Here is a 26,502-nt window from a genome sequence, read left to right on the forward strand (position 1 = left end):
CGTATCACAATACAGGGGATCAATACGATATATTGTGATACTGTAGTAACAAGGATATATGTGTAGTATTGTCCAGTACTTGACTCTGGTGTTGCAGAATTTACAGACCACATGACTCTTGACAAAGTCGTAACTGCTTTCATTTGTTTTGAAACCAAAATATGTCCGAACATCGATAAAAGTAGCTGAAGTCAACTGTATCCTCTCGACCTCAGTCATTGCCGGGATCTCCCTGGATTTTATGGTTTCATTTAGCTGCAGAGGATGTAATGACTGTGATGGCTGCCATCTAGTGGCCGGAAGTTTAAATGCAACACAAAAATGAACGCTGTAAATATTTCATTTATTTCTGGTAATTGTATTTTTTTTCTTTAATAATCCTTATTTTATTTGACAGCCACTTAATTGAAGTATCAAACATAAAAGAAGTATATAGTAATCAACTGTTGCTGTTGAATATTGATTTTTTGCGTGATTTTACGCCAACATAAATGACTTTGCGGGCCTGAGGCAGTTATACACCGATCGTAAACCATAACAAAATAAAAATGCCTAGCTCGGAAGATAAATAAAGAAAAACAATGCCATTAAAAATGACATTTATCCACGTTCGTGTTTATTTCTAGACTCACTTTGGTGTTTCCTCATTTCAGCTCTGGTAAGTTTTGTGTGTTGCGCGTGTCACCGTTGGGGGCAGAGGCACACCTGCGAGTGACGTCACGGCGCAGGGGGCGGGGCAAGTGTGAAGCGTCAGGTGAGACTGCGCTGGAGTGCGTGTGTTCATGTCGGGTGAGCGCGGACAGACTCGGGTATGAGTTTCATCACCAGGTGGAGAAGTGTGAAGAAAAATGAGTGAGTCCAACTTTTCTCTTTTTAAGAAAAATAATCTCAACAATCTACGCTTTCACACGCGCTGAGCGCCTTATAGTGACGTCACTCTGCGTGTCCTAGAGTCAATAAAAGTAAATGTAAAGTTATCAGTTGAGTCTGATTATATAAATAAATCTTTGCGTCGTTTCTTCGTGAGATTATCAAACAAAGATGTCATGTGGTTCGTTGTTGTCAAGCTGGAGCCTGTTGGACCAGAACTGACGTGGAGGAACAGGATCCTGCGCTCGAGGCTCCGAAAAGATTCTTGAACGTCACTGACATTTACTGTCTCACAACTTAACTGTATATATATATTTTCAAATCTTTAATCGAACTACAACCATGTCAAAATGACAAACGTATGGTTGCGTGACGTCATCAAACGTGCTGACGCGTGTACTGTCTTGAACAGATTTGTTTGGAAAAGTTTCAACAGCAAACATATTTGATCAACTACTTGTCAAGAAAGTCATTGATTTGCATCAAAATAAAATCGATTAAAGCTAAATATCTTAACTCTAAACGACTCTAGTTAAAGAAATCTATGAAATAATAAAATGAATAATAGAAATTGCTGTTTTTTTTAGTTAATAAGATGTCAAATTGGATCAAACATACATGGGAGTGGGTTCTAACATGAGGTGTCAATTACAATTTCATTTAAAGTCACAAAATGTATCAAATCAACTATAACATGTCAAGTTTAAATGTAAGTTAGTAAGTAAGTAATTTTTATTTGTATAGTACTTTTCCAGACCACGGTCACAAAGCACTTAAACAATCAAAACAATATTCAATAAAGTATATACTTTAAAGGTCAAGATAAAACTGATAACACAACAGGAGTTCCAGAAATGTATGTATTTATTTATACCAAACCTTTCACACAGTAGATTAAAACATAACCGAGTGTGTCACCCGTTAATAACAATTATTCTACATCTATTATATATAAAACACTTGTATTTGTGTAATTACACTGTTCACACTTCGGTGAGGACGTCTGTCTCCTTTTCTCTTGCCGTTGACCTGCAACCTTTTCCCAGGGACGCCAACCAGAAAAAAGACATTCCAGACGGTCCAGACTCCCCGAGCCGGTATGTTCACATGTTTCCTGCCAGTCAGAAAACAATCAGCAGACACATGTGAGCCACAATTAGAATCTCACCGGCATGTCGTGTCCCCAGGTTGGCCGTAATCAACAGCCCAGATATGGATCCGGTCCTAATGGACTTCAGGTGAGAACATCCGTTATCACGAAGGATGAAATACCACAAATGTTTTGAACTAAGCACTTTTCAATACAGACAGACAGACAGACAGACAGACAGACAGACAGATAAACTTTATTGATCATCTCGAGATCTCCTTCAGGTAATGGGGTTTACAGTTCAGTACAGCAAGTTTCAATAAAACAAGAAGAAGAACAAAGTGAAAACAAAAGAACAAAGTACAAGGGATGACAAAGTGAAAGTATAAAGAACAAGCATACAAAGGAAAATGATACAAAGATTAACATGGAATAGAATCATACTTTCACTCCACTCCTGCCCCCAAATTCAGAATTAAACAGTCTACTATCACGAGGAATGAATGAGTCCCTGAGTCTATCAGTGTTGCATCATCTGCTTCTCTGTTCACTGATGACAGTGTTCAGAGGATGATTTCATTATCCATGATGGACAGTAGTTTGTTGAGTGATCCCTGCTCTGCAAATATATAGATCGCAGATATAAATACTCTTTTTATATACTGTATAATTCTGGATGATACAGCACATCTTGTCCAGTGAATCCATGTAGACAGAGAAGAGTCATAATCATAATAAATGCATGTTACTCTGAGGTCTGTGGATCAGAATCTACTGATGGTTCCTGAACACGGTTCAGGACCAGAGGAGAGAAATCCTTCCAGACTGTTGCTCCTAAGCTTTTCCTCTCCCTCTGTGTTTGATGATCTACTGACTCCTTCAAGAAACATGTTAAGACACTTTTATTCCTTCAGGCTTTTCCTTGATTTCTTGGAACTCCTGTGTTTGTCTAGGTGTTGTCATGACCTTTTAAGTATATATCTTATTGAGTATTGTTTTGATTGTTTAAGCGCCTGGTCTAGAGAAGTGTTCTATAAATATAATTGACTTACTTACTTACTTACTTACATCAATCAGAATAAATTCGCCCCAATATCATAAAAATTCTTTTTATTTAACCCTTTATTTTTGTCTAAATCTAGCTGACTTTTCGTTCTCTACCTTTATTCCATCAGCCAAAGGGAGTTTCCACGTGAAGTAGTTTCAATATCTCGGCACGATTGTCGTCCTCCACAAACAAAAGTGCTCCTTTCAGCCTCTTTATTTTCCTCCTCCTGAAAGCGACTCTTTCATTCTCCGTGTCGTTCCCTGCTTCAGGTTACAGCCGCCGGACAATAACCACGACCCGATCTCCACGCATCCAACCAACGGGTAAGAGCTGCTCCCGATGTAACGATAAACACAAAGAGGTCGGTCGTGGGAACACGAGACAATACGTCCAAGACGTGTTTGTGTTTGTGAGGTTCATTCAGACGTGTTGCTGGTGTCAGGATCTATAACTCGCTCGTCTGCTCTGAGACGTCAGTCTGTATCTTGAGAACGACACAGATTCAAAAGAACATTTTGTTGTTGTTGTGTTAGTGTGTGTTGTTTTATTCTGGCTCTGGTCTGTTGTGTACCAGTGTGGAGACCGATGTCTCTTTGTGTGTGTTTGTGTGCTTTAAGTTAACACACTTGAACCGATGTGGTGTGTCAGAGCCCCGGATCACTACTGAGCTGCAGGATCTTCATGATGAGGATGTTTATCTTTCCACGACGATCACACACGTGTGAGCTTTTCCTTCACTTCAATGGTTATTATTAAATAAGCTGATGGAAAAGGTTGATCAAAAGGATTTACATTTAGTTACTAGAATTAATGTTTGGTTCAATTTGTGTATTAATGCTTTAGAGTCGGAACATAACTGATGTGCAATCTGTGTGTGTGTTGTGTGGCCTTTTGTTGTGTACATAAGCAACATTTCAGTGTGTGTAAATTGATAAATGTTCATCACAAATATGTTATTATAAGCACATGATTATTGTGAACATTTGTCACGTCACTTTTGTTCACACACACTATCATACTATTAAAGACACACTTTCATACACTGACATATGGACAACTATCATACTCTTGAACACACACATGCATACACTGATTAATAAACAACTATCATAGTCGTAAAAACACACACTTTCATACACTGACTAATGGACAACTATCATACTCTTGAACACACACTCTCTTACACTGACAAATGGACAACTATCATACTCTTGAACACACACTTTCAAACACTGACTAATAAACAACTATCATACTCTTGAACACACACTTTCATACACCAACTAATAAACATCATCATACTCTTGAACACACTTTCATATACTGACTAATGGACAACTATCATACTTTTGAACACACTTTCATATACTGACTAATGGACAACTATCATACTTTTGAACACACACTTTCATACACTGACTAATGGACAACTAGCATACTCTTGAACACACACTTTCAAACACTGACTAATAAACAACTATCATACTCTTGAACACACACTTTCATACACCAACTAATAAACATCATCATACTCTTGAACACACTTTCATATACTGACTAATGGACAACTATCATACTTTTGAACACACTTTCATATACTGACTAATGGACAACTATCATACTTTTGAACACACACTTTCATACACTGACTAATGGACAACTAGCATACTCTTGAACACACACTTTCAAACACTGACTAATAAACAACTATCATACTCTTGAACACACACTTTCATACACCAACTAATAAACATCATCATACTCTTGAACACACTTTCATATACTGACTAATGGACAACTATCATACTTTTGAACACACTTTCATATACTGACTAATGGACAACTATCATACTTTTGAACACACACTTTAATACATCGACTAATTAACAACTATCCTACTCTTGAACACACACTTTCAAACAGTGACTAATAAACAACTATCATACTCTTGAACACACTTTCATACACCAACTAATAAACAACTATCATACTCTTGAACACACACTTTCATACACTGACTAATGGACAACTATCATACTCTTGAACACACACTTTCATACACTGACTAATGGACAACTATCATACTCTTGAACACAGATTGTCATACAGCGACTAATAAACAACAGTCAAACTCTTGAACACACACTTTCATTCACTGACTAATAAACAACTATCAAACTCTTGAACACACAATTTCATACACTGACCGATGGACAACTATCAAACCCATGAACACACACTTTCATACACTGACTAATGGACAACTATCATATACTTGAACACACACTTTCATACACCAACTAATAAACATTATCATACTCTTGAACACACTTTCATACACTGACTAATAAACAACTATCATACTATTGAACACACACTTTCATACACTGACTAATGGACAACTATCATACTCTTGAACACACACTTTCATAGATCTGACTAATGGACAACTATCATACTCTTGAACACACACTTTCATACACTGACTAATGGACAACTATCATACTATTGAACACACACTTTCATAGATCTGACTAATGGACAACTATCATACTCTTGAACACACACTTTCATAGATCTGACTAATGGACAACTATCATACTCTTGAACACACACTTTCATAGATCTGACTAATGGACAACTATCATACTCTTGAACACACACTTTCATACACTGACTAATGGACAACTATCATACTCTTGAACACACACTTTCATACACTGACTAATGGACAACTATCATACTCTTGAACACACACTTTCATAGATCTGACTAATGGACAACTATCATACTCTTGAACACACACTTTCATACACTGACTGATGGACAACTATCAAACCCATCAACACACACTTTCATACACTGACTGATGGACAACTATCATATACTTGAACACACACTTTCATACACCAACTAATAAACATTATCATACTCTTGAACACACTTTCATACACTGACTAATGGACAACTATCATACTCTTGAACACACACTTTCATAGATCTGACTAATGGACAACTATCATACTCTTGAACACACACTTTCATACACTGACTAATGGACAACTATCATACTATTGAACACACACTTTCATACACTGACTAATGGACAACTATCATACTCTTGAACACACACTTTCATAGATCTGACTAATGGACAACTATCATACTCTTGAACACACACTTTCATACACTGACTAATGGACAACTATCATACTTTTGAACACACACTTTCATACACTGACTAATGGACAACTATCATACTATTGAACACACACTTTCATAGATCTGACTAATGGACAACTATCATACTCTTGAACACACACTTTCATACACTGACTAATGGACAACTATCATACTATTGAACACACACTTTCATAGATCTGACTAATGGACAACTATCATACTCTTGAACACACACTTTCATAGATCTGACTAATGGACAACTATCATACTCTTGAACACACACTTTCAAACACTGACTAATGGACAACTATCATACACTTGAACACACACTTTCATAGATCTGACTAATGGACAACTATCATACTCTTGAACACACACTTTCAAACACTGACTAATGGACAACTATCATACACTTGAACACACACTCTCACACACTGACTAATTAACAACTATCATACTCTTGAACACACACTTTCATACACTGACTAATAAACAACTATTATACTCTTGAACAACTGTACTCATACACACAAATAAATTATATACATTACACGTATACATGTATTTATGTTGTGTCAATAATGTTTAAGAATTAATGTTTTTTTTATCAATAAACACAAACAAATATATTTATAAAATCAAATTATATAATATCCAACACAGGAACACGATGACTCATGAACTGATGATTAATGTGCTCGACACACGTTTAAATCACAGTCATGCACACATTTTTCTGGCTCTATAGAAAATGAAGTAATATATATAAGTAACTACTAGAATAAAAACTCGTGAAATTATTACCCAATTATCTTATCTTCTTTCTTTTATATATTATTAAAAGACTTCTATCAAACCAACATTTTTCTTTATCATCCCTTCCTTCTTGGATATCAGGAAGTTGTTGTTGTCTTCTATAGTCATTATTTACAGAAATAATATCTTTGTATAGTCAGTTATTCAGATGTACTTCTTGACGTTAAATCCATCACTAACAGTCTATACGAGATAAACTGGTAGAAACGGTTCAGTTTACGCAGCGACAGAGAAAAAGTTCCATCCATGTTTGTCGCCTCACATGTGTGACAGTCATCCCAATGTTATTAAGAAGTGCTGCTGCTGCATCCTCCCTCCTTCCTCTCCTCCTCCTTTCTCTCTCTCTCTCTCTCTCTCTCACGCTCTCCCTCCTGCTGCTGCTCGACACACACACACACACACACATCACTACACTGCACTGCTGAGAGGCCTCCAGGCTCACATGCACTCCTGCCTCACACGTGCACACCCCACAGATGAAGATGTCAGATGAGGTTCTGTCGAACGGGTAAGAAGCTCCGACTGTGTCGTGTTTTAACTCACAGAGAAACTGACCCTTCGTGTCGCATCTTAACTGCGACGTGGCTCGGGAACATCCTCTCGTGGCTAGAAAAGAATGTGGAGATCAACTAGTGCCTCGTCACTCTTCGAGGGTGTGTGTGTGTGTACTTTGTCTGAGCACATGCATGGGTGTGCGATGATTGTTTGTGTGCTTGCTAAGTGATTTTCTTGTTTGGTTAATTTGTGTTTGAGTCACTGACGCTGAAGCTGGCGGTCTCTGCCGGGACTTGAACTCACGATGATTGACTTTACATCAGTGATGGTTCTGTCTTAAGCAGGATCTGTTTCTTCACCGTGACTTTAAAAGTGCGTTTATAAGATGTCGACACGTAAGAGCTTCTTTGTGTTAAAACCAGGATGAATGACTTGACAAAAATCCTCAGGCAGTGGTTTCTCCCCACGAGATCCAATAAGACTCTCAATATATGATCACAAGCATCATCTCTCTTGAGCAGCTACTAGGAAGTCAGGAGGTCAAGGTTCAAGTCCAGTATTCTCAACTGCTGGGTCGTGAACCCAAAAGTGGGCCGAGAATTTTTTTTTTGATTTTGTCGTGGACTAATTTGGGCAAATAAACAAAAGCGCATCTGTTATATTTATCTATATGTGGTGCCTGAATTTAATATTATTACATTTAAATCAAACTTTATTGATCTGGTCGAGGCTTGTGAGGGTGACGGTGAGGAACGAACCGTTTAAGATCCTCCATCTTAGAAGATTTTCTGGATAACATCCGTTAAATTACTTTTAATATCATGTAACGCTCTAAATATAAGTAAATATAGACCTTTTTTTTTACTTTCATGGGAAAATAACCAACGCATTGTTGTCTTCAATTTTATTGGTCGGTGCAAGTAAAGATTTGTTTGGACGAATATAATGATAAAAAGTAAAATGGTTGGTAATTTAAGTGATATATAGACATGTGTTTGTATGTTTAATGTTTTCTCTTAATTATAAGCACGTATGTACATCAGAATCAGAAAAAATCTTTATTGCCAGAAACGTAAAAACAAAACAGGATTTTTTTCATGGTGAAGTGGAAAAAAGCGAGATGGTAAATATATATAAATGTTGTACTAACAAATACTGTGCTTTAAGGTATTCCACGTTTCTTTCTCTGATTGTTTGCCACATGATAGTTACTGGTTTTGATGTGGTTTTATAGTTTTTCCATGACTTGTCTGCACTGATGAGGTTATGGGATGTTTTCAAGGTCTGTTGAAATCACATGATTCCTTTTTGATCAAATTATATCGCAAATTGTGTTGTTGGCGCCCGAGGAGGTTAAATTTCACCTGATTTCAACTCTACACTCTGTGCTTATAAAACCTTTGTTTTCGAAACTCAAAAGAGTAAAAAAAAGCCAACGCTCTTTGTTTGATATTCAGTTGGATGTTTGAATAAATGATTCATGTGTTCATTAGGTTTCACTGCTTCATGGGTTGATCAGATATTGTGAAGACAAAGTGACTCAAATTTATATCCAAAAGTCGTGAGTGTTTTCATTCATGCAACGATCAATGAAAGCCATGTTTTTCAGCGTTACGACTGCAGTCTAACCAGTGATATTATCAGTCTGCTGCTGGTCATAAGGTCAGAGCAGCAGTCACCCGCATGTCATTAACCAGCCCGGCAACACTCTCTGTGTGTGTGTGTGTGTGTGTGTGTGTGTGTGTGTGTGTGTGTGTGTGTGTGTGTGTGTGTGTGTGTGTGTGTGTGTGTGTGTGTGTGTGTGTGTGTGTGTGTGTGTGTGTGTGTGTGTGTGTGTGTGTGTGTGTGTGTGTGTGTGTGTGTGTGTGTGCGTGTGTGTGCTGCTCGTGTGTGTGTGTGCGCAACAGAGGGTGGATAGTTTTGTGTTTCTTCCTGCCAGAAATGTCAAATAGAGGCTGTTTTTGTGGAGGCTTGTTACTTGTTGAGCCCGGGTCTTTGTCGCTGACGACTGGACTCTTAATGAGTAAATGAACGGCCAGCAGCACTTCATGGATGCTGGTACTACAATGCCGTCATGTGATGAGTACATGATAGGAACGTAGAAAGGCATCAGTATTACATGAGAAACGTTGAGGTGGTTCATTGTTCGATCGTTTGTGCTGCTTTTATTGTTTGGTCTGAACGTAAATGTAAGTAAGTAAGTAATTTATATTTGTAAAGCGCCTTTCTAGACCAGGGTCAAAAAGTCACAATCAAAAAAAATACACAGTTAAAATATATACTTTAAAAGATAAAGACACATAAGACAAACACAGTAGTCTCAAGATAATTAAGAAAAAAACTGCACAAATAAAAAGATCTTAAGTTGTTGTTCTTGAAGGAGTCGGTAGATCATCAAACACAGAGGGAGATCATTATAAGGTTTAGGATCAACAGTCTGGAAGGATTTCTCTCCTCTGGTCCGGAAGCGTGTTCAGGAACCATCAGTAGATTCTGATCCACAGACCTCAGAATTTTAAAATTGATCCTTTAAGGATCGGGGAAATGTGAGTTCTTCTACTAGAGTGAGTCAGAATTCTCGCTGTAGAGTTTTGTATTAACTGGAGGCGAGACAGATCCTTCTTGTTTAGACATGAAATTAATTGTTACAAAAGTCTGAAAGAGAAGACACAAACACATGGATTACAAGCTCCAGATCTCAGCTTTACAACCCAGGTTTTTCAGGCTCAGTTTGACAGACTGACCTAAGTCACCCAAGTACTGACTCAACCCATATCAGGAGCAATAACCAGTGTTTCAGTTTTGTCCACATTTAGCTGTAAAGTGTTTTCACTCAGCCATTGTTTGATTTCTAGCAAACAATTGACTAAGCTGTTCAGCCTCTGGGGCTCAGTTGGGTCAAAGGAGCAGTAGAGCTGGATGTCATCAGCAAAAATGTGGTAAGAAACATCAGGACATCTCTGAATAATTTTACCGAGGGGAATCAAGTACAGGAAAAATGATAAAGGACCCAAAACAGAACCTTGAGGGACTCCACACAACAGATCTGCCGATTCAGACCACATTTGATTGGCAGATAAACTGAAACTGCGCCCAGAAAGATAAGATGAGAACCATTGTAACACAGACCCAGACAGTCCCACTTCATCCCTCAGTCTTCTCAGCAGGATCTGGTGATCAACTGTGTCAAAGGCTGACGAACCAGAACAGTGTATTGACCCGAATCAGCCGACATCATGATGTCACTGGACACTTTCAATAAAGCTGTCTCCGTAGAGTGATGTTTACGGAAGCCAGACTGAAACTGCTCATGGATGTCACTCTGATCCACCTTCTCTAAGATCTTGGACAAGAATGGAAGCTTAGAAATAGGCCTGAAATGACTGAGGTCAGTCGGGTCAAAGTCTGGCTGTTTGAGTAAAGGCTCCACAATGGCATGTTTGAATGCTTTGAGAAAAACCCCTGTGGAAAGGAAGAGGTTCACCATTGACACGAACGCGTTGTTTGTACGCATAACATAATTTAAAACATGATTATGGAGAACAAACATGTATTTTTAGTCATGTCTTTAGATCATGGGAGCGTCATGTGCGTCATGTATGACTCTAATCAGGTTTATATTCTGAATCTATAATGAATTAATGTTCCAGACGATGTTCTTAAACCAGCTTCTGTGTCGTTGGTGAAACTACTTCAGTATAAATCTCAAACTGTGGAACAGCTGGGATCTGAACTTCTTAATCTTAAGGTTAATTCGACTGAAGAGTATTTTCTTTTATTCAATTGGGAGCACACATGCGTACTGACTTTCCTTGCGTCTCTGCCGTGGCTCAGGTGCTCCAGGTCGGCCCTGTCTCTGGCCCTGGAGGACTGCACGGCTGCCCTGGACCTGTTCCTGAGGAATGACTTTGAGGAGGCGCAGACACGGCTGATGTCCAGGTGAGACAGAACTACCTGCATTTACACTTGTCATTCATATTTCCACGTCATATTCCTCAGTGTCAAAATCTAGCCGTAGAAATCCCTGTTTTTATAGTAGTTGTCTGGCTTATATTACCTTTAATAAACTATTTAAATAGTTAATAATAATAATTGCGTTAGTGAAAGTAAAGCGAATAATCCATGAAGTGAAAAGGCATCATTTTTGTCACTAAAATAGTCACATAGCATTAATTAAACCCCATTAAAATTGATTTTAACTGTTTTAAAAGTGTCCTCTCATTGACTACATGCTTGGAATCCAAATTATCCTATTAAATAGATTTTAAATGGCTTTTAATAGTATTTAAATACAAATATTAAAGTGTGCTGATCAATACTATATCAAATGGAGACTTTTTAATGTCAACTATTAATGCTTCAAATCTGATGAAGGGAAATTAGAAGGACGATGAATATATTTTCTGTGAAACCCAAAGTCTGTGGTGTTGAGTTGCCAGTGCAGGCCAGAGTCTCTTGTGTCTTTGTGTCACACACACCACTCGGTTTCCGCTTGTGGCATCTGTGTGTGATCGTCCTCTTCCTCATCGAGGAGCCTGAAAGGATGAGAAGGACACTTCCGTTATTATTCTTCACCAGGGTCTGAAATTGATACAAACACTTAAAATGATTTGATGCATTGGGAGTTTAAGAATCTAAACTAATACTGAGATGAAGGATAGGACATTAAGAGTGTAATATAATTGAAGATTTCATGCATAAATACTGCAGGCGGGTCAAGTCAAATGTTTGATTACAGACCTTTAAGTTATATTTCCATTAAATTCCCTTTATCCGGATGATAGAAACAGTGTAGTTATGGATAAAGCTGCTAAAACTCAATCACATTTAAATAGTTTCATGAGATGTTGTGTCAGAAAGCTTCCAACAAGATCATGACTGAAGAAGAAGAGTGTTTTTCTGACCTCTACCTGCTCCGTGTGCACGTCTAGGGCTTTATTTGTTTACATTTACATGTTTGGAGTAAGGTTACTTTTCTCTTGTTGAACACACTACATTGTTCTTCTGCTCAGCAACCTTTAAATGTTTTAAAAACCTCTACCAAGCTCAGACTCACTTCCAACTCTGTTGAAACTTGCTGAGTAAGGCATGCAGTGTAATTATATTCACTTCTACAGTACTTTGACTCCAAGCTGAGCTGCTAGATTAAACAACAAGTAGAGGTGTGTCACGTTTAAACACTGTGGACAGAAAATCTGCTAAGTTATTAAAATGATTTATAATAAAACATTTTCAAGTATTTAAAAGCTACATATGAAGTTATCTGTAAACAAAATCAGTAAACAGGCTGAACAGGTTGTGGTTGAATAAGACTCTATGAATTAATTTGCTATTTTCTCCCCAGTAAAAAACAAACGTCTCACCAGAACTTCATGTTTCTGTGTCAGGCCACTTTTCCCACAGTGATTCGACTGTGTCACTTCAAGCAGAAGTCATGTGAAACGATTTGTGTGTTCAAAACAACGCAATGGTGCTCTTTGTGTTGGTTTATTTTAGCTCAAGGAAAAGCATATGCGATGCATTACCTGATGAACAGGTTTATCCTGCAGGGAAAATATCTCTCATTCCTCACCCATTAATTGTGTTTATAAATGGAGGGTGTGACGTGGCACTCCCGCACTGCACTTGGTAGATTTGGCTAATATTTGATTAATCAAATTCAAAAGACCAGACCAGCAGTAGAACCTAAATGTTGAGACTTTATTGTCTGGAATAACTGTGGAAAATCTCAATAGAAACATAGAATTAAGGAGTACATTTCTATGTATTTCTTTTTTTTTCATGGCAGGACCAAAGAAAGCATGTACCATGCTCTTACCTATGCAACAATCCTGGAGATGCAGGCCATGATGACCTTTGACCCTCAGCACATCCTAGCTGCAGGACACACCATGAAGGAGGCTCAGGCGCTTTGTCAGCGGTGAGACTTATTCGCCTTATTTTTAAATGGATTCCTATTATTCTCAGTTATTTACAGTGTTAGTCAAATGAAGAATAGACTTGGAAGTCAAGTGTGTGAATATATGAACAAAGCCAAGGGATCAATAATGTAAGGATCATAATTTAGTTCTCGCCAAAGACTATTTTTAAGAACAAAAGAAAAATACAAAATATGGATCATTTAACGACTAAGAAGATTTTAATTTTAGTTTAATGTCTTATAATGTCACTGAATTATTTTCTGTCTGAATATGTTTTAATTATGTCAGCTGTATTCGATTAACATGAAGATCGAACCCAATCATTTCTGGCGAATAGTGATGTATCGTTTCCAGACACTAGAGGGCGGTGTGGTGTTGAAACCACAATAGAGTAATGTTGATTCTTAATAAGTCTCGGTGGTTCTTTTTTTTGTTGTTTTACTTTTCCTGATTTAATTATGTTTAAGTAGGCTTGTGTAGTTATAACAACTGTTTCTATAATAATATATTTTAATGACTCTAAATTAAGCAAGGTAACATCTAATACGGTATCAAATACTTGACCTTGACCTGTAGGTCATTACTTCTCTTTTCAATGGCATCCATTGTTTCTGTCCTAGACACCGCAAAAAGTCCAGCTTCTCCAGAGGCTTCACAGAAGGTTAGTATTCAAACCGATTAAATTCTCTGATTAAAACTAATGTTTCTGCTTCATCTCAGAGGAACTCCACGCTGAGGTTTGTCACGCCGAATGTCTCCTGCAAAGAGCAGCTCTCACCTTCCTTCAGGTATATGAGCCGCTTCATTTATACAATTTCGTTTAGTGTCCCATTATATTGAAGTTTACCCTCAACTTGTTTAAGGATGAAAACATGATCAGCTTCATTAAAGGGGGAATCAAAGTGAGGAACAGCTACCAGACCTACAAGTGAGTCATGGATCCTCTCGTCTTCTCTCTGAATGTTTGCGGCTCACATTTCTGTTCTCTGTGTTCATCTGGTCAGAGAGCTTCACACGGTGCTCCAGTCGGCTGGATACACTCATGGAGAGAATCACAGACATTTTGAAGGAGGCGTCAAGTTGGGAGTCGGAGCATTTAATCTTGTAAGAACAATCACACAGTTGGGTTCAATATATTCAGAATTCATTTTATCATCATTAAATTAATCAGAAAAGGAGCGAAATACATAAAACATAAACCAGTTCTATAGCTTCAACACTAATATCTTACTGCGTCTGTCCTCAGATGATCTCTATGTTGCCGACACGGACACTGAAGCTTCTGGAGTTTGTGGGTTTTTCTGGTAATAAGGTGAGTTTGGCACTGTTAATGGTGTATGGTTTTGATGTTGATGTTGTTGTATTATTCATCTCGTCTTTGTTGATCTATGTACTTGTTTTTTCAGAGACGAAGACTAACCTAAATTAACTTTCTGTCCGTGTTACTGCAGGAGTTCGGTCTCCAGCAGCTCCTGGAAGGTTCCTCTGAGAGCACGTTCAGGTCCTTCTTATGTAACATGCTGCTGCTCTGCTACCACACGTTCATGAGCTTTATCCTGGGTGGGTGCATAACAACGCTTCCATGTCTGAAGATCAGGATTTTAAAAGGTTTCGGCTCCTGTCTCCAGGCACTGGAGAGGGTGACGTGGAAGATGCAGAGAAACTGCTTCAGCCATATCTAGAAAAATATCCAAAGGTACGTGCGATTTAACGACAAATCTCTAAAGAGATTGAAATTTAATCTTGTTTTTGGTGTCCTAGGGATCTATATTCTTGTTCTTTGCTGGTCGAATTGAAGAGATTAAGGGCAACCTGGACGCAGTAAGTGAGAACCTGGGTCGTGTGAGACGGAAAATCCAGGGCGAGACTGACGAGACTGTTCTTCTGTCAAGGCTATCAACCGGTTCCAGGAGTGCTGCGAGGCCCAGCAGCAGTGGAAGCAGTTCCACCACATGTGCTACTGGGAGCTGATGTGGTGCTTCACCTACAAAAGACACTGGAAGATGGCCTACTTCTACGCTGACCTTCTCAGCAAAGAGAGCGCCTGGTCGAAGGTGAACCTCAAGATGCTTTGACCTGTCAGGAAAATAAAACATAGTTGTCAAAATCTGTAGAAGTACACATGTAATAAATAAATAAAATGTAAATCGTGAGTTTTAAAGATGTAAAAAAAATTAGTAAGAATTCAAACCATGGGATCTGTCCAGTGTTGCCTCCCCCTCTAGCCCCAACTAGCTGGGATCGTCTTCATTTAGGGAACAAGCCAATGTATTCATTGATTTCTTTCTCGTCCGCAGGCGACATACGTGTACATGAAAGGAGCCTACCTCAGCATGCTGTCTGATGACGACTGTCTAACTTTTGGGGAGACTGCCCTCAGTCTGTTCAGGTATGAACTCTGAGAATTTATACTGACGTTGAAATTGATCACCAAGTATCGTTACTTTCATAAAAGCTGTATTTATTTACAATGTCTTTGTAGCTGACTCAGCGCCTCTCTATTGTCCGCTATCTCTTGATCTTCTTTATGATTCCATAACTTGTTTATTTTAACTCATTTATTGATTTCGGATTTACATCTATCTCTCTCTTTAGAGCTTTTTTCTATGTTTTTATTCCTTATAATGTATTTATTTAACAATGATATCACTTTTACATTTGTTGTTGCTCAATTTAAACTGAAAAAAAAATCCCATAGACCTTCAATCAAGATATACACCATTGAAATAGAAAATATATATTCATGATATATATCTAGGATCTCGTCTCGTCTTCTTCCGCTTATCTGGGTTCGGGTCGAGGGGGCAGCAGCTTCAGCAGGAAGGCCCAGACTTTCCCTTTTGCCAGCTTCATCGTCAAGCTCTTTCTGGGCGACCCGGAGACCCTTGGTAGACACACTTGGTTCACACTCGGTTGCAAAACATTTGCAAGGGGGGGGTCCTTGGCCTTGGGATAGGACCACTGTTTTTTATGGATGACGTGGTCCTGTTGGCCTCATCAGTCAGTGACCTTCAGCTCTCGCTGGAAAGGTTCCCAGCTGAGTAGGAAAAAAAAGGAAGAAGGAAATGAATGAGCATGAACCAAGGATCTCGACATTCAATAGATATAATATGTTAAGTGAAAAAGTGAACTTTATTTGAGCTTAATTGTATAATTTCAGCAACTATTTAAAATCCTACTCAGAGTCAAGGTGACCCAGAGGCCTGAAAACAAATGTGTTTGTGGTATCCCTTGTGTTTCCTCTGGGTCACCTTGACCCTGAGATAAAGCACAAGGGTCAGGACTATTGAGAAAGCTTTGTCACTGTATTTATTGTATACTTATTGTGTTGTGTGTTGTAGGCAGGTTCCTGGACTGAAGCAAAAGATTGCAGGCAAGTCTCTACCCACAGAGAAGTTTGCCATCAGGAAAGCTCGCCGCTATCTGGCAGAAAATCCAATTCCTCTTGCTGCTGCTCCACTGGTCAGTCAAAGAACGAGAAATGAAATATATTTTGGATATTGAACACCTGTGAACTCGCAGCCTCATTGCTGACTTCTTTTTGTGTTGATTTCAATGAACCAGGTGTGATCCCGTGGACTTGTCATTCACTTGTTTCATTCATACAATAGTACTAGTATCTATACATTTATAAGGCAAAGGTTAAGTGTGGCAAGGACGCAGTACCGTAATTCCTGAACCATGTGATCAAAAACAGTTTCCAAACACTGATGCATGCATGATGATTTGGTGTTTGATTTGGAAAAGAAGTGCGACAGTGATTCTAATTCAATTATAATGCTAGTTGGGCATCGTTGTTTCAAATGATTGACTGTGAGTGTCAATCAAAACCATGTATAGAGAAACATTAGCTTTAGTTCAGAACAACTATCAAGTCATACCACAGAATACTTGTATACGCTGCAAGTCTACTAGTAAAAGAGGCTCATTTATATTTTCTGGGAGATTTAAAGTAACGCAAATACTTTGTCATATACATTGATAATCAGACTTTGTTTTTATGTCTCGACCAGGAAATGATGTACATCTGGAACGGCTACACAGTCATTGGGAAACATAAAGATCTCACAGAAAACATGCTGAAAACACTGGATGAAGCTCAGGCCAAGCTCGGGGGCAGCGGGAGTATGAACCCCCCTTTTTTAATGACTTCCAAACACTGACACCAAACTGGAAACACAACTGACTGACTGTTGAACTTTCCAAGTTAAGCTGACCTATTGACATATTCTCGTCTGAAATGTATATATTGACGTATGAAAATAATGTCTAACATTTGATTACACAACAAAAAAAAACGTAGATTGAAAAGAACAACCAAAGAAATTAAAGAGCTTAATCAATCGTATTAATTTAGTATTTATATCCCACTTTATTTTAATGCCTATTCTTTTTTTATTATTCAAGTTATATCTTATTAATATTATTTCATCCTTTTATTCTATAATGGCAACACAATAAATCCTACGTTGTGTTAACAATTCTGACATGAACTTTCTGATTGACAAACATGTGAAACCGACTTCACCTGTTCATCCATGTTTCTCTGATTGATTGACAGGGACTGAGTTCACGACTGACGATCAGTGTCTGCTGAGTCTGCTGAGGGGTCTGTGTCTCAAACATCTAGGACGACAAGAAGAAGCCGAACAATATTTTACTCTTGTTCTCTGCAAGTAAGTGCATTCGTGGGAAAATAGTGAAATGCTTTCAGTGGCACGAGCTCATGATCTGTAATGAAAATACCGTCCATACATTCTAGTGAGTCCCAGATCAAGTACGACCACTACCTTGTCCCGAATGCCCTCCTGGAGCACGGCCTGCTGTGTCTGGAGCAGGGCAGGAATAACGAAGCCATCAAAATCCTAGAAGGAGCGAAGTAAGAAGTTGAAATCATCACAGTCGTTCGTTCATTGTGCGTGTCTGAGACGATGTCTTTGAAACTCTATTGCAGACAAAATTACAAGAACTACTCAATGGAATCAAGGACACACTTCAGAATCCAGGCGGCCTTGCACAAAGCTAAAGGAATAAAAGAAAACGGGGTTCATGTTCCCTCCAGTCCATAGCAGGAGGAGACACAAACAAGACTTTTCCTTTTGATGCGGTCCCACAATGCACCACTCAGTTTCATGCCTACCAATTCAAATGTGTCACTCAAACCTGGCCTGACCCTCAGACCTTACTCTTACTCATTTTTAGCAACTTTAGCATCTGACTTTACAGTCATGGATTATGAATGTAATACACAACTCACCTGGCGTTTAGTTTAGGAGAATATAAAAGACCAGACTAACATTAAATCTAAGTTTGTCACTGATGGGGATCACTATTTAAAAAACTGTTACCCATATAAACAAAGGGCAGTAATGACAGAGGTTAAGCTTTGAAAATCCTTTATTCACTTGTGGGATGTCACAGTTGGACAAACATATACCACTGAAGTGAGTGTGTTGGTTGATCCTGTGGCTCCTACATGCAGCTGAGGTTGGGAATCTTTCCGAGCGAGACGGTTTCTTGAACACTCCCTGAGCTACAAGTTGCGATGAACGTCGCACCGTTTAAAAGCAGCTGCTACACACGTCTAACCACCCGTCGTCATTGTGTTACTGTCTAACCTGAAAGATACAATCAAGAATGTCCAGGCATGAATCTATCTATATTTTTGTTAACTTAAACCTTCTGATTCACACATATCTGTTGCCAGAGGATAAAAAATGGCCCCTAATGTCCGAACTATATATTTGTTGTGGCTTTTCCACAGCGCTTTGTAAATAGGTCAGCCATGTAAACCCTCCAGAGGTTTAGTGCAAGGTGTTTTAAAAAAAGAAAATGTTGTCCCGTTTTAAGAGGACAGATGAACGTGTCTTTTAGAAAGGCGGACTTCCTTCTTTTCTCCTGCTGGTGTTTGGGACAAACTCCAGCGGTACTTCAGCTCGGACACACACAGGCCATTCACACTCCCTTAAGGAAGGTCTCTGTGTTCATCGGTGTTCATGCATCTTAAGCAAACGAGTGTGACCCAGAAACACTTCTTGTTCTGTGCGCGTCTAAAGTGTCATCCCAGAGAGTCAACACTCATTCACAGCTGTCAATCATAGTGACAAGATAATACAATAATGACATCACCATTCAAATAATGGAGGACAGACTTTGACATGTAAGTAAGAAAGTAAGTAATTTTTATTTGTATAGCGCTTTTCCAGACCAGGGTCACAAAGCGCTTAAACAATCAAAACAATATTCAATAAAGTATATACTTTAAAGGTCAAGATAAAAACTGATAACACAACAGGAGTTCCAAAAAATCAAGGAAAAGCCTGAACAAATAGAAACGTCTTAAGATATTTCTTAAAGGAGTCAGTAGATCCATCAAGCGCAAAGAGAGAGGAAGATTGTTCCAAAGCTTAGGAGCGAGTACAGGTTGAGACATTTATACTGGGGTTGTAATGTATGTTGCAAAAAAAATAACACATTTATTCCTGTTTTCCATCTTTTTGTTTTACCGATGGTGGCATTGTAGAGTTTATCAACATTTTGCTGAGAAAAATCATGTACATATAAAATGTTTGCATTTTAATTTAAGATAAATCGACGAGAAGCAACTCATGTTTGTGGTTCTTTCCAAAAAAATCGAACTGTCTGAGGAAACATGTTTGTGTCCTGCATTGACTGACAGCCCCAAGACCGAGGCTCCTGATTGGTCAAGAGGCGGCGCTTGCGGTATCTACGTCATCACATTTGTCGTTAGCTGCAACAACCTGGAAAATCCCTCACAGCCAGTCAGGAGCCAGAAGGAGCTGCTGCCAGCATTGCCATTTTAAATGAAGCCTACTTTTATTTTCCTCGTCTCGTTGTCTCGCTTCACCTAAAAAAAAAACCTCCCCGTCGGCCTCGAGAGCGTGCGTGTCATCCGCGAGCATACATGTTATACGGCAGCGACGGCTAGCTAGGTGTTAGCAGGCTAGCTCTTTGTGTTGCTAGCTGCTAACGAATGTTTTGTTATTGTTGAGCAGGGCAGCCCTCCCGTCGTCTGGGAGAGGTGTTCACTTCTCAGGTGAGACACACACCTTTTCGCTTCCACCGACGACACCTAGTCAAGAGTTAACCCCCCCCATAACAAAAAAAAAAAACAGGCGATAGTTTTAAGGAGATGGGAAATTGTCTGAAATCTCCGACCTCGGATGATATTTCTCTGCTCCATGAATCCCAGTCGGACCGGGCTAGCTACGGGGACGGCCCTGACCCAGACCAGGAACCTCCACCTCCTTATCAGGTAACTTTGAGCAAAACATCTGGACATGTTATCGAGGGTTTAGATGGCAACACAAACATGTTTGTGACATTATCCTAAATAAAGAAGGTATGAGGAATCGATTTCTATGAAAACAATATTCTTTAGAGTCGTCTTCTAAAGACGATTCCACTTCCTGTATTAAATATTAATACATTTTAAATACTTTCAAGTTAACCTCCATAATACAAAGTCAATAAGGTTCAATATTTAGGTGTGACCTTTTGTGTTAAATCCAACCTAAAAAGGGTTGGCATCATTGAAAGGTTTGCTAAACAAAAAAAAAGAGCTAAGATGTATCATCCATTATGTAATAAGGATTTTGCTCTCAAGATATGCATAGAAAAAGCTAACTAATGGCCCTAGATTGAAAAAAACATCCCATTGGTTGGTCAAATATACAGTAATGGAAACATAAAGCAGAGTAACTGTATTTTTAATTGATTCAATTCATGAAGTTAGCAATGGAAGTGAACATGACTCGGGAATTGGTGGGGCCTCAGATTTTTTGGAAGGGGGGTTTTGTCGAGTGAAAACTTGAAAATGTTTTCAGAAGATTACGGGCGCCTGTACAAGGTCAATCCTAAAATTTCTTGATGAACTAGGACTTGTGTTTTATGACATCAGCATTGTTATAGGTATAGTGGTGAAGAAAACAAAGTGAATGCAGGTGAACTGTGAATACTACGGTCCGGCAGCTATAAAGAGTGTGAGATCAAGGGTGAAACGCGAGTGCCGATAACCAGAAAGCGGCAAATACACAGATACCAAAATAAAGTTATTTAACTCGTGCTCTAGGTTATATATAGAAAAGTGAAGTCTTTGATACATCTAGAGCACAACAAGGAGAAACACAGTGTCGAGGACTATTGTTACTCATCTGATCCATGAATGTTTGATTATTCCCCCCTTAAAAACTGAAGACAGTTTCTTAAGTGAGACAAGTCTGGGCCTCTTTACATCTGCTGCTGCCACTGTGACTTGGCCTCAGCTAATGGATTACATTGTATTTCCCTCCCACACCCAAATTGGCAGAGAGCTGTGGTTTGTTTTCCAAGTTTTGATCTTGTGTAGAAAACTGAAACGCCTTCCTAAATTGGAGGCTTACTGTCGCCGTCAACAGTTCTGAGCGTAAATGGAATGCACTATAACAAGCTGAGCCTGTGTGTATAGGATGATAGAAACCATTATGACAACAATACACTTTGAAGTAGAAGGTTAAGGACAGTGTCGTTGTTTGCAACACAGTAATAATAAAAGTTTTCTTTAAAAACTTTAGATTTTTAACCTTTTCCCCCTTAAATATATAGGAAGTTTAGACAGTTGAACAATATTTCCAAACTTAAAACAAACATTTTCTACTCCCTCCCTGAACATTTTAGGTTTCTATCATTCTGATTCATGACTTTGTGTTGTCAAGAGATACATTTGAAATAAACAACTGCACCTTTGGGTTTAATGAGTCAGAGTAAGTGAGCTGGTCCCTTCGCTTACTCAGGATTCTTCCCCCTAATCTCTCTCGGTGCATGCTTCAGTTATGTTGTAATTGGTGGCACAAACATGGTTTGGTTTCCTTGTAAGAGCTATTAGGGTGTCGGGCTCAACACTGAGTGTGCTGTCTTGTTTACTGAAATTCACAAGAGGCTTAACTAGCTGGCACAATGATTCTTTCATTCTCTTCAACCATTTCCCGTTCAGTTCCACAGCAACAAAAACCTCGGTCACCATCGAAACCTTTAGTTAATAGTTACGGGGGGGGGGGGGGCGCATTTCCAGGTGTTCGTCCATTTCCTTTAAAGGTCCAGAAAAGCATTGTTAAGTATTTTAAAAGACTGAGTGGGATAGTGATCGGCTCAGCTCGAATGCTGACTCATTTGTCTGCATCTGTGGGTGGAGTTTGAGTTCATTAGCTGGTTTCCTGGCAAGTTTCCGTGTAAGTTTGATATGGAAGCTTTTCGGTGGCCCAAGACTGATGTATTACTGGGGGTTTTGAGTGATCACTCTCAGATGGCCAAGCCTTCCCTAAGATTTGAGAATCTACCCCACAGTAGGGTGAGGGTATTTCCAGGGAAGATGTCTATTGTGGGTGTTGCTACAATAACAATGACATTTTCAACTAAGAAGAAAGGAATGCTTGACCGGGTGCAACATTGCTGTGTCTGGACATATGGACCTGGTCAAGCTTTTATCCATCCTAAACATTTAGAAAGTTCTTCCACCATACCTGAATTTACCTTGTTGCAATAATCATCATATTGTGAGTTTTGTATTTCAAGCTAACATCTTCGTAGCCTCAAGAGATTATAAAAGACCTGGTGTGAAAGTACACGATACACTTTGAAGCAGGTGTGACCGGCTCACATGTGTCGAGAGAAAAGAGAGGCCGTAACAATGACTCTGCTGACTAGTGCATTGCTGACTTCACACTATGCTTCAGCAGCTGCCTCTTCCCAACCTGGCGTTATGCTGATTCAGCCTTTTATAAGTGCTCACTGTCTGACCAGCTGTCATTTTGTTTTCAATTAGAGGTGAGAAGAGCCTTTTATGCTATCATGCAAGGCTTTTGTAGTTTGTTACTCGGATACATTCTAAATGTTTGGGCAGTCTAAAGCTGTATTTGCACGGGATTAGTGTTACCTGTGGAACTTTGGTGATTTGTAATGATTGCGGAGGATGTCGGAGATTTAATCCTGTGCGACTTCGCCATGTCTGTGATTTGCAATGTAATAATTTTGCAGCAAATGACCAACTGTGTTCGTCTAACACAGACGTCAGGTGATAATACAAGTCCAGTGCGAATCTATTATTATTATTGTAATTACGCGCTTTTCCATCTTGCTGCGTATATGTTGCCTTTCTCTTTCAGTAATTGCGCGTCTTTTTAGATCTGTATCTCTAAGCTATTGGTATAGAATAATGGAGGCTCTCATACAGATATTAAATTTGGTGTCTCGTCTCGAGTCCAGTTCATACTTTTGGAGTGTTCAGAGCGTGAGTTACAACGGGCGCAGCCATCTTGTCATTTCCTGAAGTAGAAGCGGATGTGGCGACATATACGGCCATAATGTCAATAAAACATACTATTTTTTACAGGCGTCGCTTATCCCGTGTGAATGTACTTAAAATAACACGGATGTGGGGGGGAGGGGGGTCACTAACAAATCACCAAACGTTAACACAGGTAATATTAATCCAGTGTATTTTCAGTGTCCAATATATTTTAACAAACTTCCCCTTTGTAAGATAGCAGAAACTAGAAATCAAACCTACTTTTCACATTAAAAATGACAAACGTTCCCTTCACATTATTTACTTATGCTGCCGATTTGCTAATGTCCAGATGTTTTTTTTAGCCTGTTTGAGTAAGGGTCACATTCAAACGTATATCTACTAGCTACAAAACTCTTCATTTGTCTCACCCCCTCTCAGTGAACTCATTGCTAAATCTGAGCCTCTTAAGTGTTTTACTTTTACCGTCAATATGCATGCCATACATCATTGGAAAGGCTTGGTTTCTTTTTCTTTTTTTATTGCACTGTTCCAGGAGTTATTTTCCATTTATTCTCTTGTGAATGTTGTTCTTGTCTCAGGGCCACACAAACAAATCTGCTCAGAGTTTGATCCAACAGCAGAGGGGTTAGGACTGTCATAATGATTGCAAACTTAAATAAAGTGTTATGTTGCAGAATTATTTTTGAAATTATAGCTTCATAAAGGTTTCATGTCATGCTTTGAGGTCACATGTGTATTGTTATGCATCAGAAGAAGGCGGTACTGTGGTATTCATCTTTTTGTCTTCTTGGATTGTATAACCGAAGAGTCAACAAGAAGAAGAAGAAGTGGATTTACATCTTGATTTAAGGTGTTTCTACTGCCTGACCTTCTCTTTGTTTCTCCTGCAGGAACAGATCCGTGTACCCGTGTATCACCCAACACCCAGCCAAACCAGACTTGCCACTCAGCTGACGGAGGAGGAGCAGGTCCGCATCGCCCAGCGTATCGGGCTGATTCAGCACCTACCCAAAGGGGTGTACGACCCGGGGAGAGATGGGTCTGAGAAAAAGATTAGAGAGTAAGAATAGATCGTGTTTATTACAGTTCATCTGATTGAAGCTCTTCCCAAGATGAGTCTAGACTGACCATATTTAAGCGCTGTTGTCATACATTGACAGCATTGTACAAAAGTCATACTGAGGTTTTTGATTATTGTCAGAACTTGGCCTCGCTTTTTAAAAAATTGAGGGAAATCTTAAGTTTCTACCCCTGATTACTGGTACTGGGCTGATCTGTGGATATGGAAAATCAACCCTAGAGTAGCTTTAAAAATATCGTTATGGTCTCCATTTGATGGCACATTGTAATTTATTTGGATTAATGAAGCTTTTAGAAGTTTCACAATTCACTAGTATGACAACTAATAACTGCCATCTATTATATGAACATTTCATTCATGCATATTCAGTATTGGGTTTTGATGCTTACAATAACAACCTTCTTTGTGGAGGTCATTATCATTATTCAATGTTGTTATTGTGTTTTGTCCCCTTTTAATTTAGACGACTAAAACAATTTCATGATATATAGTTTTGCAATGTTATTAAATAAAATGAGTTTCTGAAAGTGTTAAAAATAGAATGTTGACCAAAAAAGTAGAAAAGATATTTGATTTCTCTGAGCAAACTTCATACTAAAAACCCTACAAATAGATGAGATAACCAACCTCACTGAAGAACCTGCTTGACTCTACACTCTTTACAACGGGTTAATTTTCTCTCTGCCGCCATCCAGTGGACATTTTGCATAAAACCTAGAGAAATAGGGTTTGGTGTGTTGAGCTTTTACGTGAATGTAATTGTGCTTGTGTTTTGGGTAAGCGAAATACAAGTCATACAAATGTCGTCAAACATAATTTTTATTTAAAAAAATTACTTGATTACTTTACTGGCTTAGTTGCGAGTTCTATTATTTGTCAGATGATTATCTCTAATAAGCTTATTTCATTCCTTAAATCTGCCACAAAAAATCCTATGTTGTGTTTACACATAAAAGTTTCTGATTACGATAATGTATATAAAGTTTGTTCGGTGGCAAACACAGGACCAATGAAAATCAGTTTGAAATAAGCCGTCCCGCTAATGCTCCATTAACCTGATGTAATTGTAACACGCGTGTGTCTCCTTGTCACCAGGTGCGTCATCTGTATGATGGATTTTGTGTTCGGAGAACCGATCCGGTTCCTGCCCTGCATGCACATCTACCACATGGACTGTATCGACGACTGGCTGATGAGGTCCTTCACCTGCCCCTCCTGCATGGAGCCCGTGGACGCTGCACTTCTTTCCTTCTATGAAGCCAACTGACACATGCACACGCCTACTTAGTAACACACACACATGCTTATGTATAAATATACACACACACACAACTTTTATCTTGCTAGGTTCTATCCTGGATTAGTAAGCGTTGAAAGAGAAAGAGTGAATGACTCACAGGATTTGTGTTGGCCTGCTGGTCAGGACTAAAGTTTCACCTCTGCCAGATGTAGCAGAAACTTGAAGGAGGCCGAGCTGATGGGAATCACCTTTTAAAAAGATGATTTACAAACTTTTTTCCTTTTTTTTTGTTGCAATAATCAAGTGATGGAGTATAGAAAATGATGCCAGATGGAGCACTTTCTGCAGTCTGCTGCTGATGGAATTGCTGCGGTCAGAAATATTCTGAACTCTGAATCTGATGCGTGTCTGAGCAGCCATCACATGTGGAACCTGCTGCACAAAGAAATCCT

General features: G+C 38.9%; 2 protein-coding genes across 2 annotated transcripts; both read left to right on the forward strand.

Moving 5' to 3' along the window:
• Positions 1–734: 734 nt before the first annotated feature.
• Positions 735–20,028, forward strand: ttc39a (tetratricopeptide repeat domain 39A). Its single transcript, XM_087783714.1, has 21 exons — positions 735–852; positions 1,917–1,967; positions 2,058–2,108; positions 3,278–3,331; positions 11,337–11,441; positions 13,291–13,422; positions 14,044–14,084; positions 14,144–14,211; positions 14,287–14,351; positions 14,428–14,527; positions 14,670–14,735; positions 14,875–14,983; positions 15,052–15,119; positions 15,185–15,244; positions 15,316–15,477; positions 15,721–15,812; positions 16,765–16,885; positions 17,437–17,548; positions 17,985–18,099; positions 18,186–18,302; positions 18,378–20,028. The coding sequence occupies exons 1-21, from the start codon at positions 812–814 to the stop codon at positions 18,490–18,492; spliced, it is 1,845 nt and encodes a 614-aa protein (XP_087639840.1). The 5' UTR covers positions 735–811; the 3' UTR covers positions 18,493–20,028.
• Positions 20,029–20,194: 166 nt separating this feature from the next.
• On the forward strand, positions 20,195–26,141 carry rnf11b (ring finger protein 11b). Its single transcript, XM_087783715.1, has 3 exons — positions 20,195–20,699; positions 24,620–24,789; positions 25,906–26,141. Exons 1-3 carry the CDS (start codon positions 20,577–20,579, stop codon positions 26,075–26,077), a joined length of 465 nt encoding a protein of 154 aa, XP_087639841.1. The 5' UTR covers positions 20,195–20,576; the 3' UTR covers positions 26,078–26,141.
• Positions 26,142–26,502: the final 361 nt, after the last annotated feature.

Source organism: Callionymus lyra, chromosome 2 (genome assembly GCF_982586985.1).
Source record: "Callionymus lyra chromosome 2, fCalLyr1.hap1.1, whole genome shotgun sequence".
Lineage (NCBI taxonomy): Eukaryota > Metazoa > Chordata > Actinopteri > Syngnathiformes > Callionymidae > Callionymus > Callionymus lyra.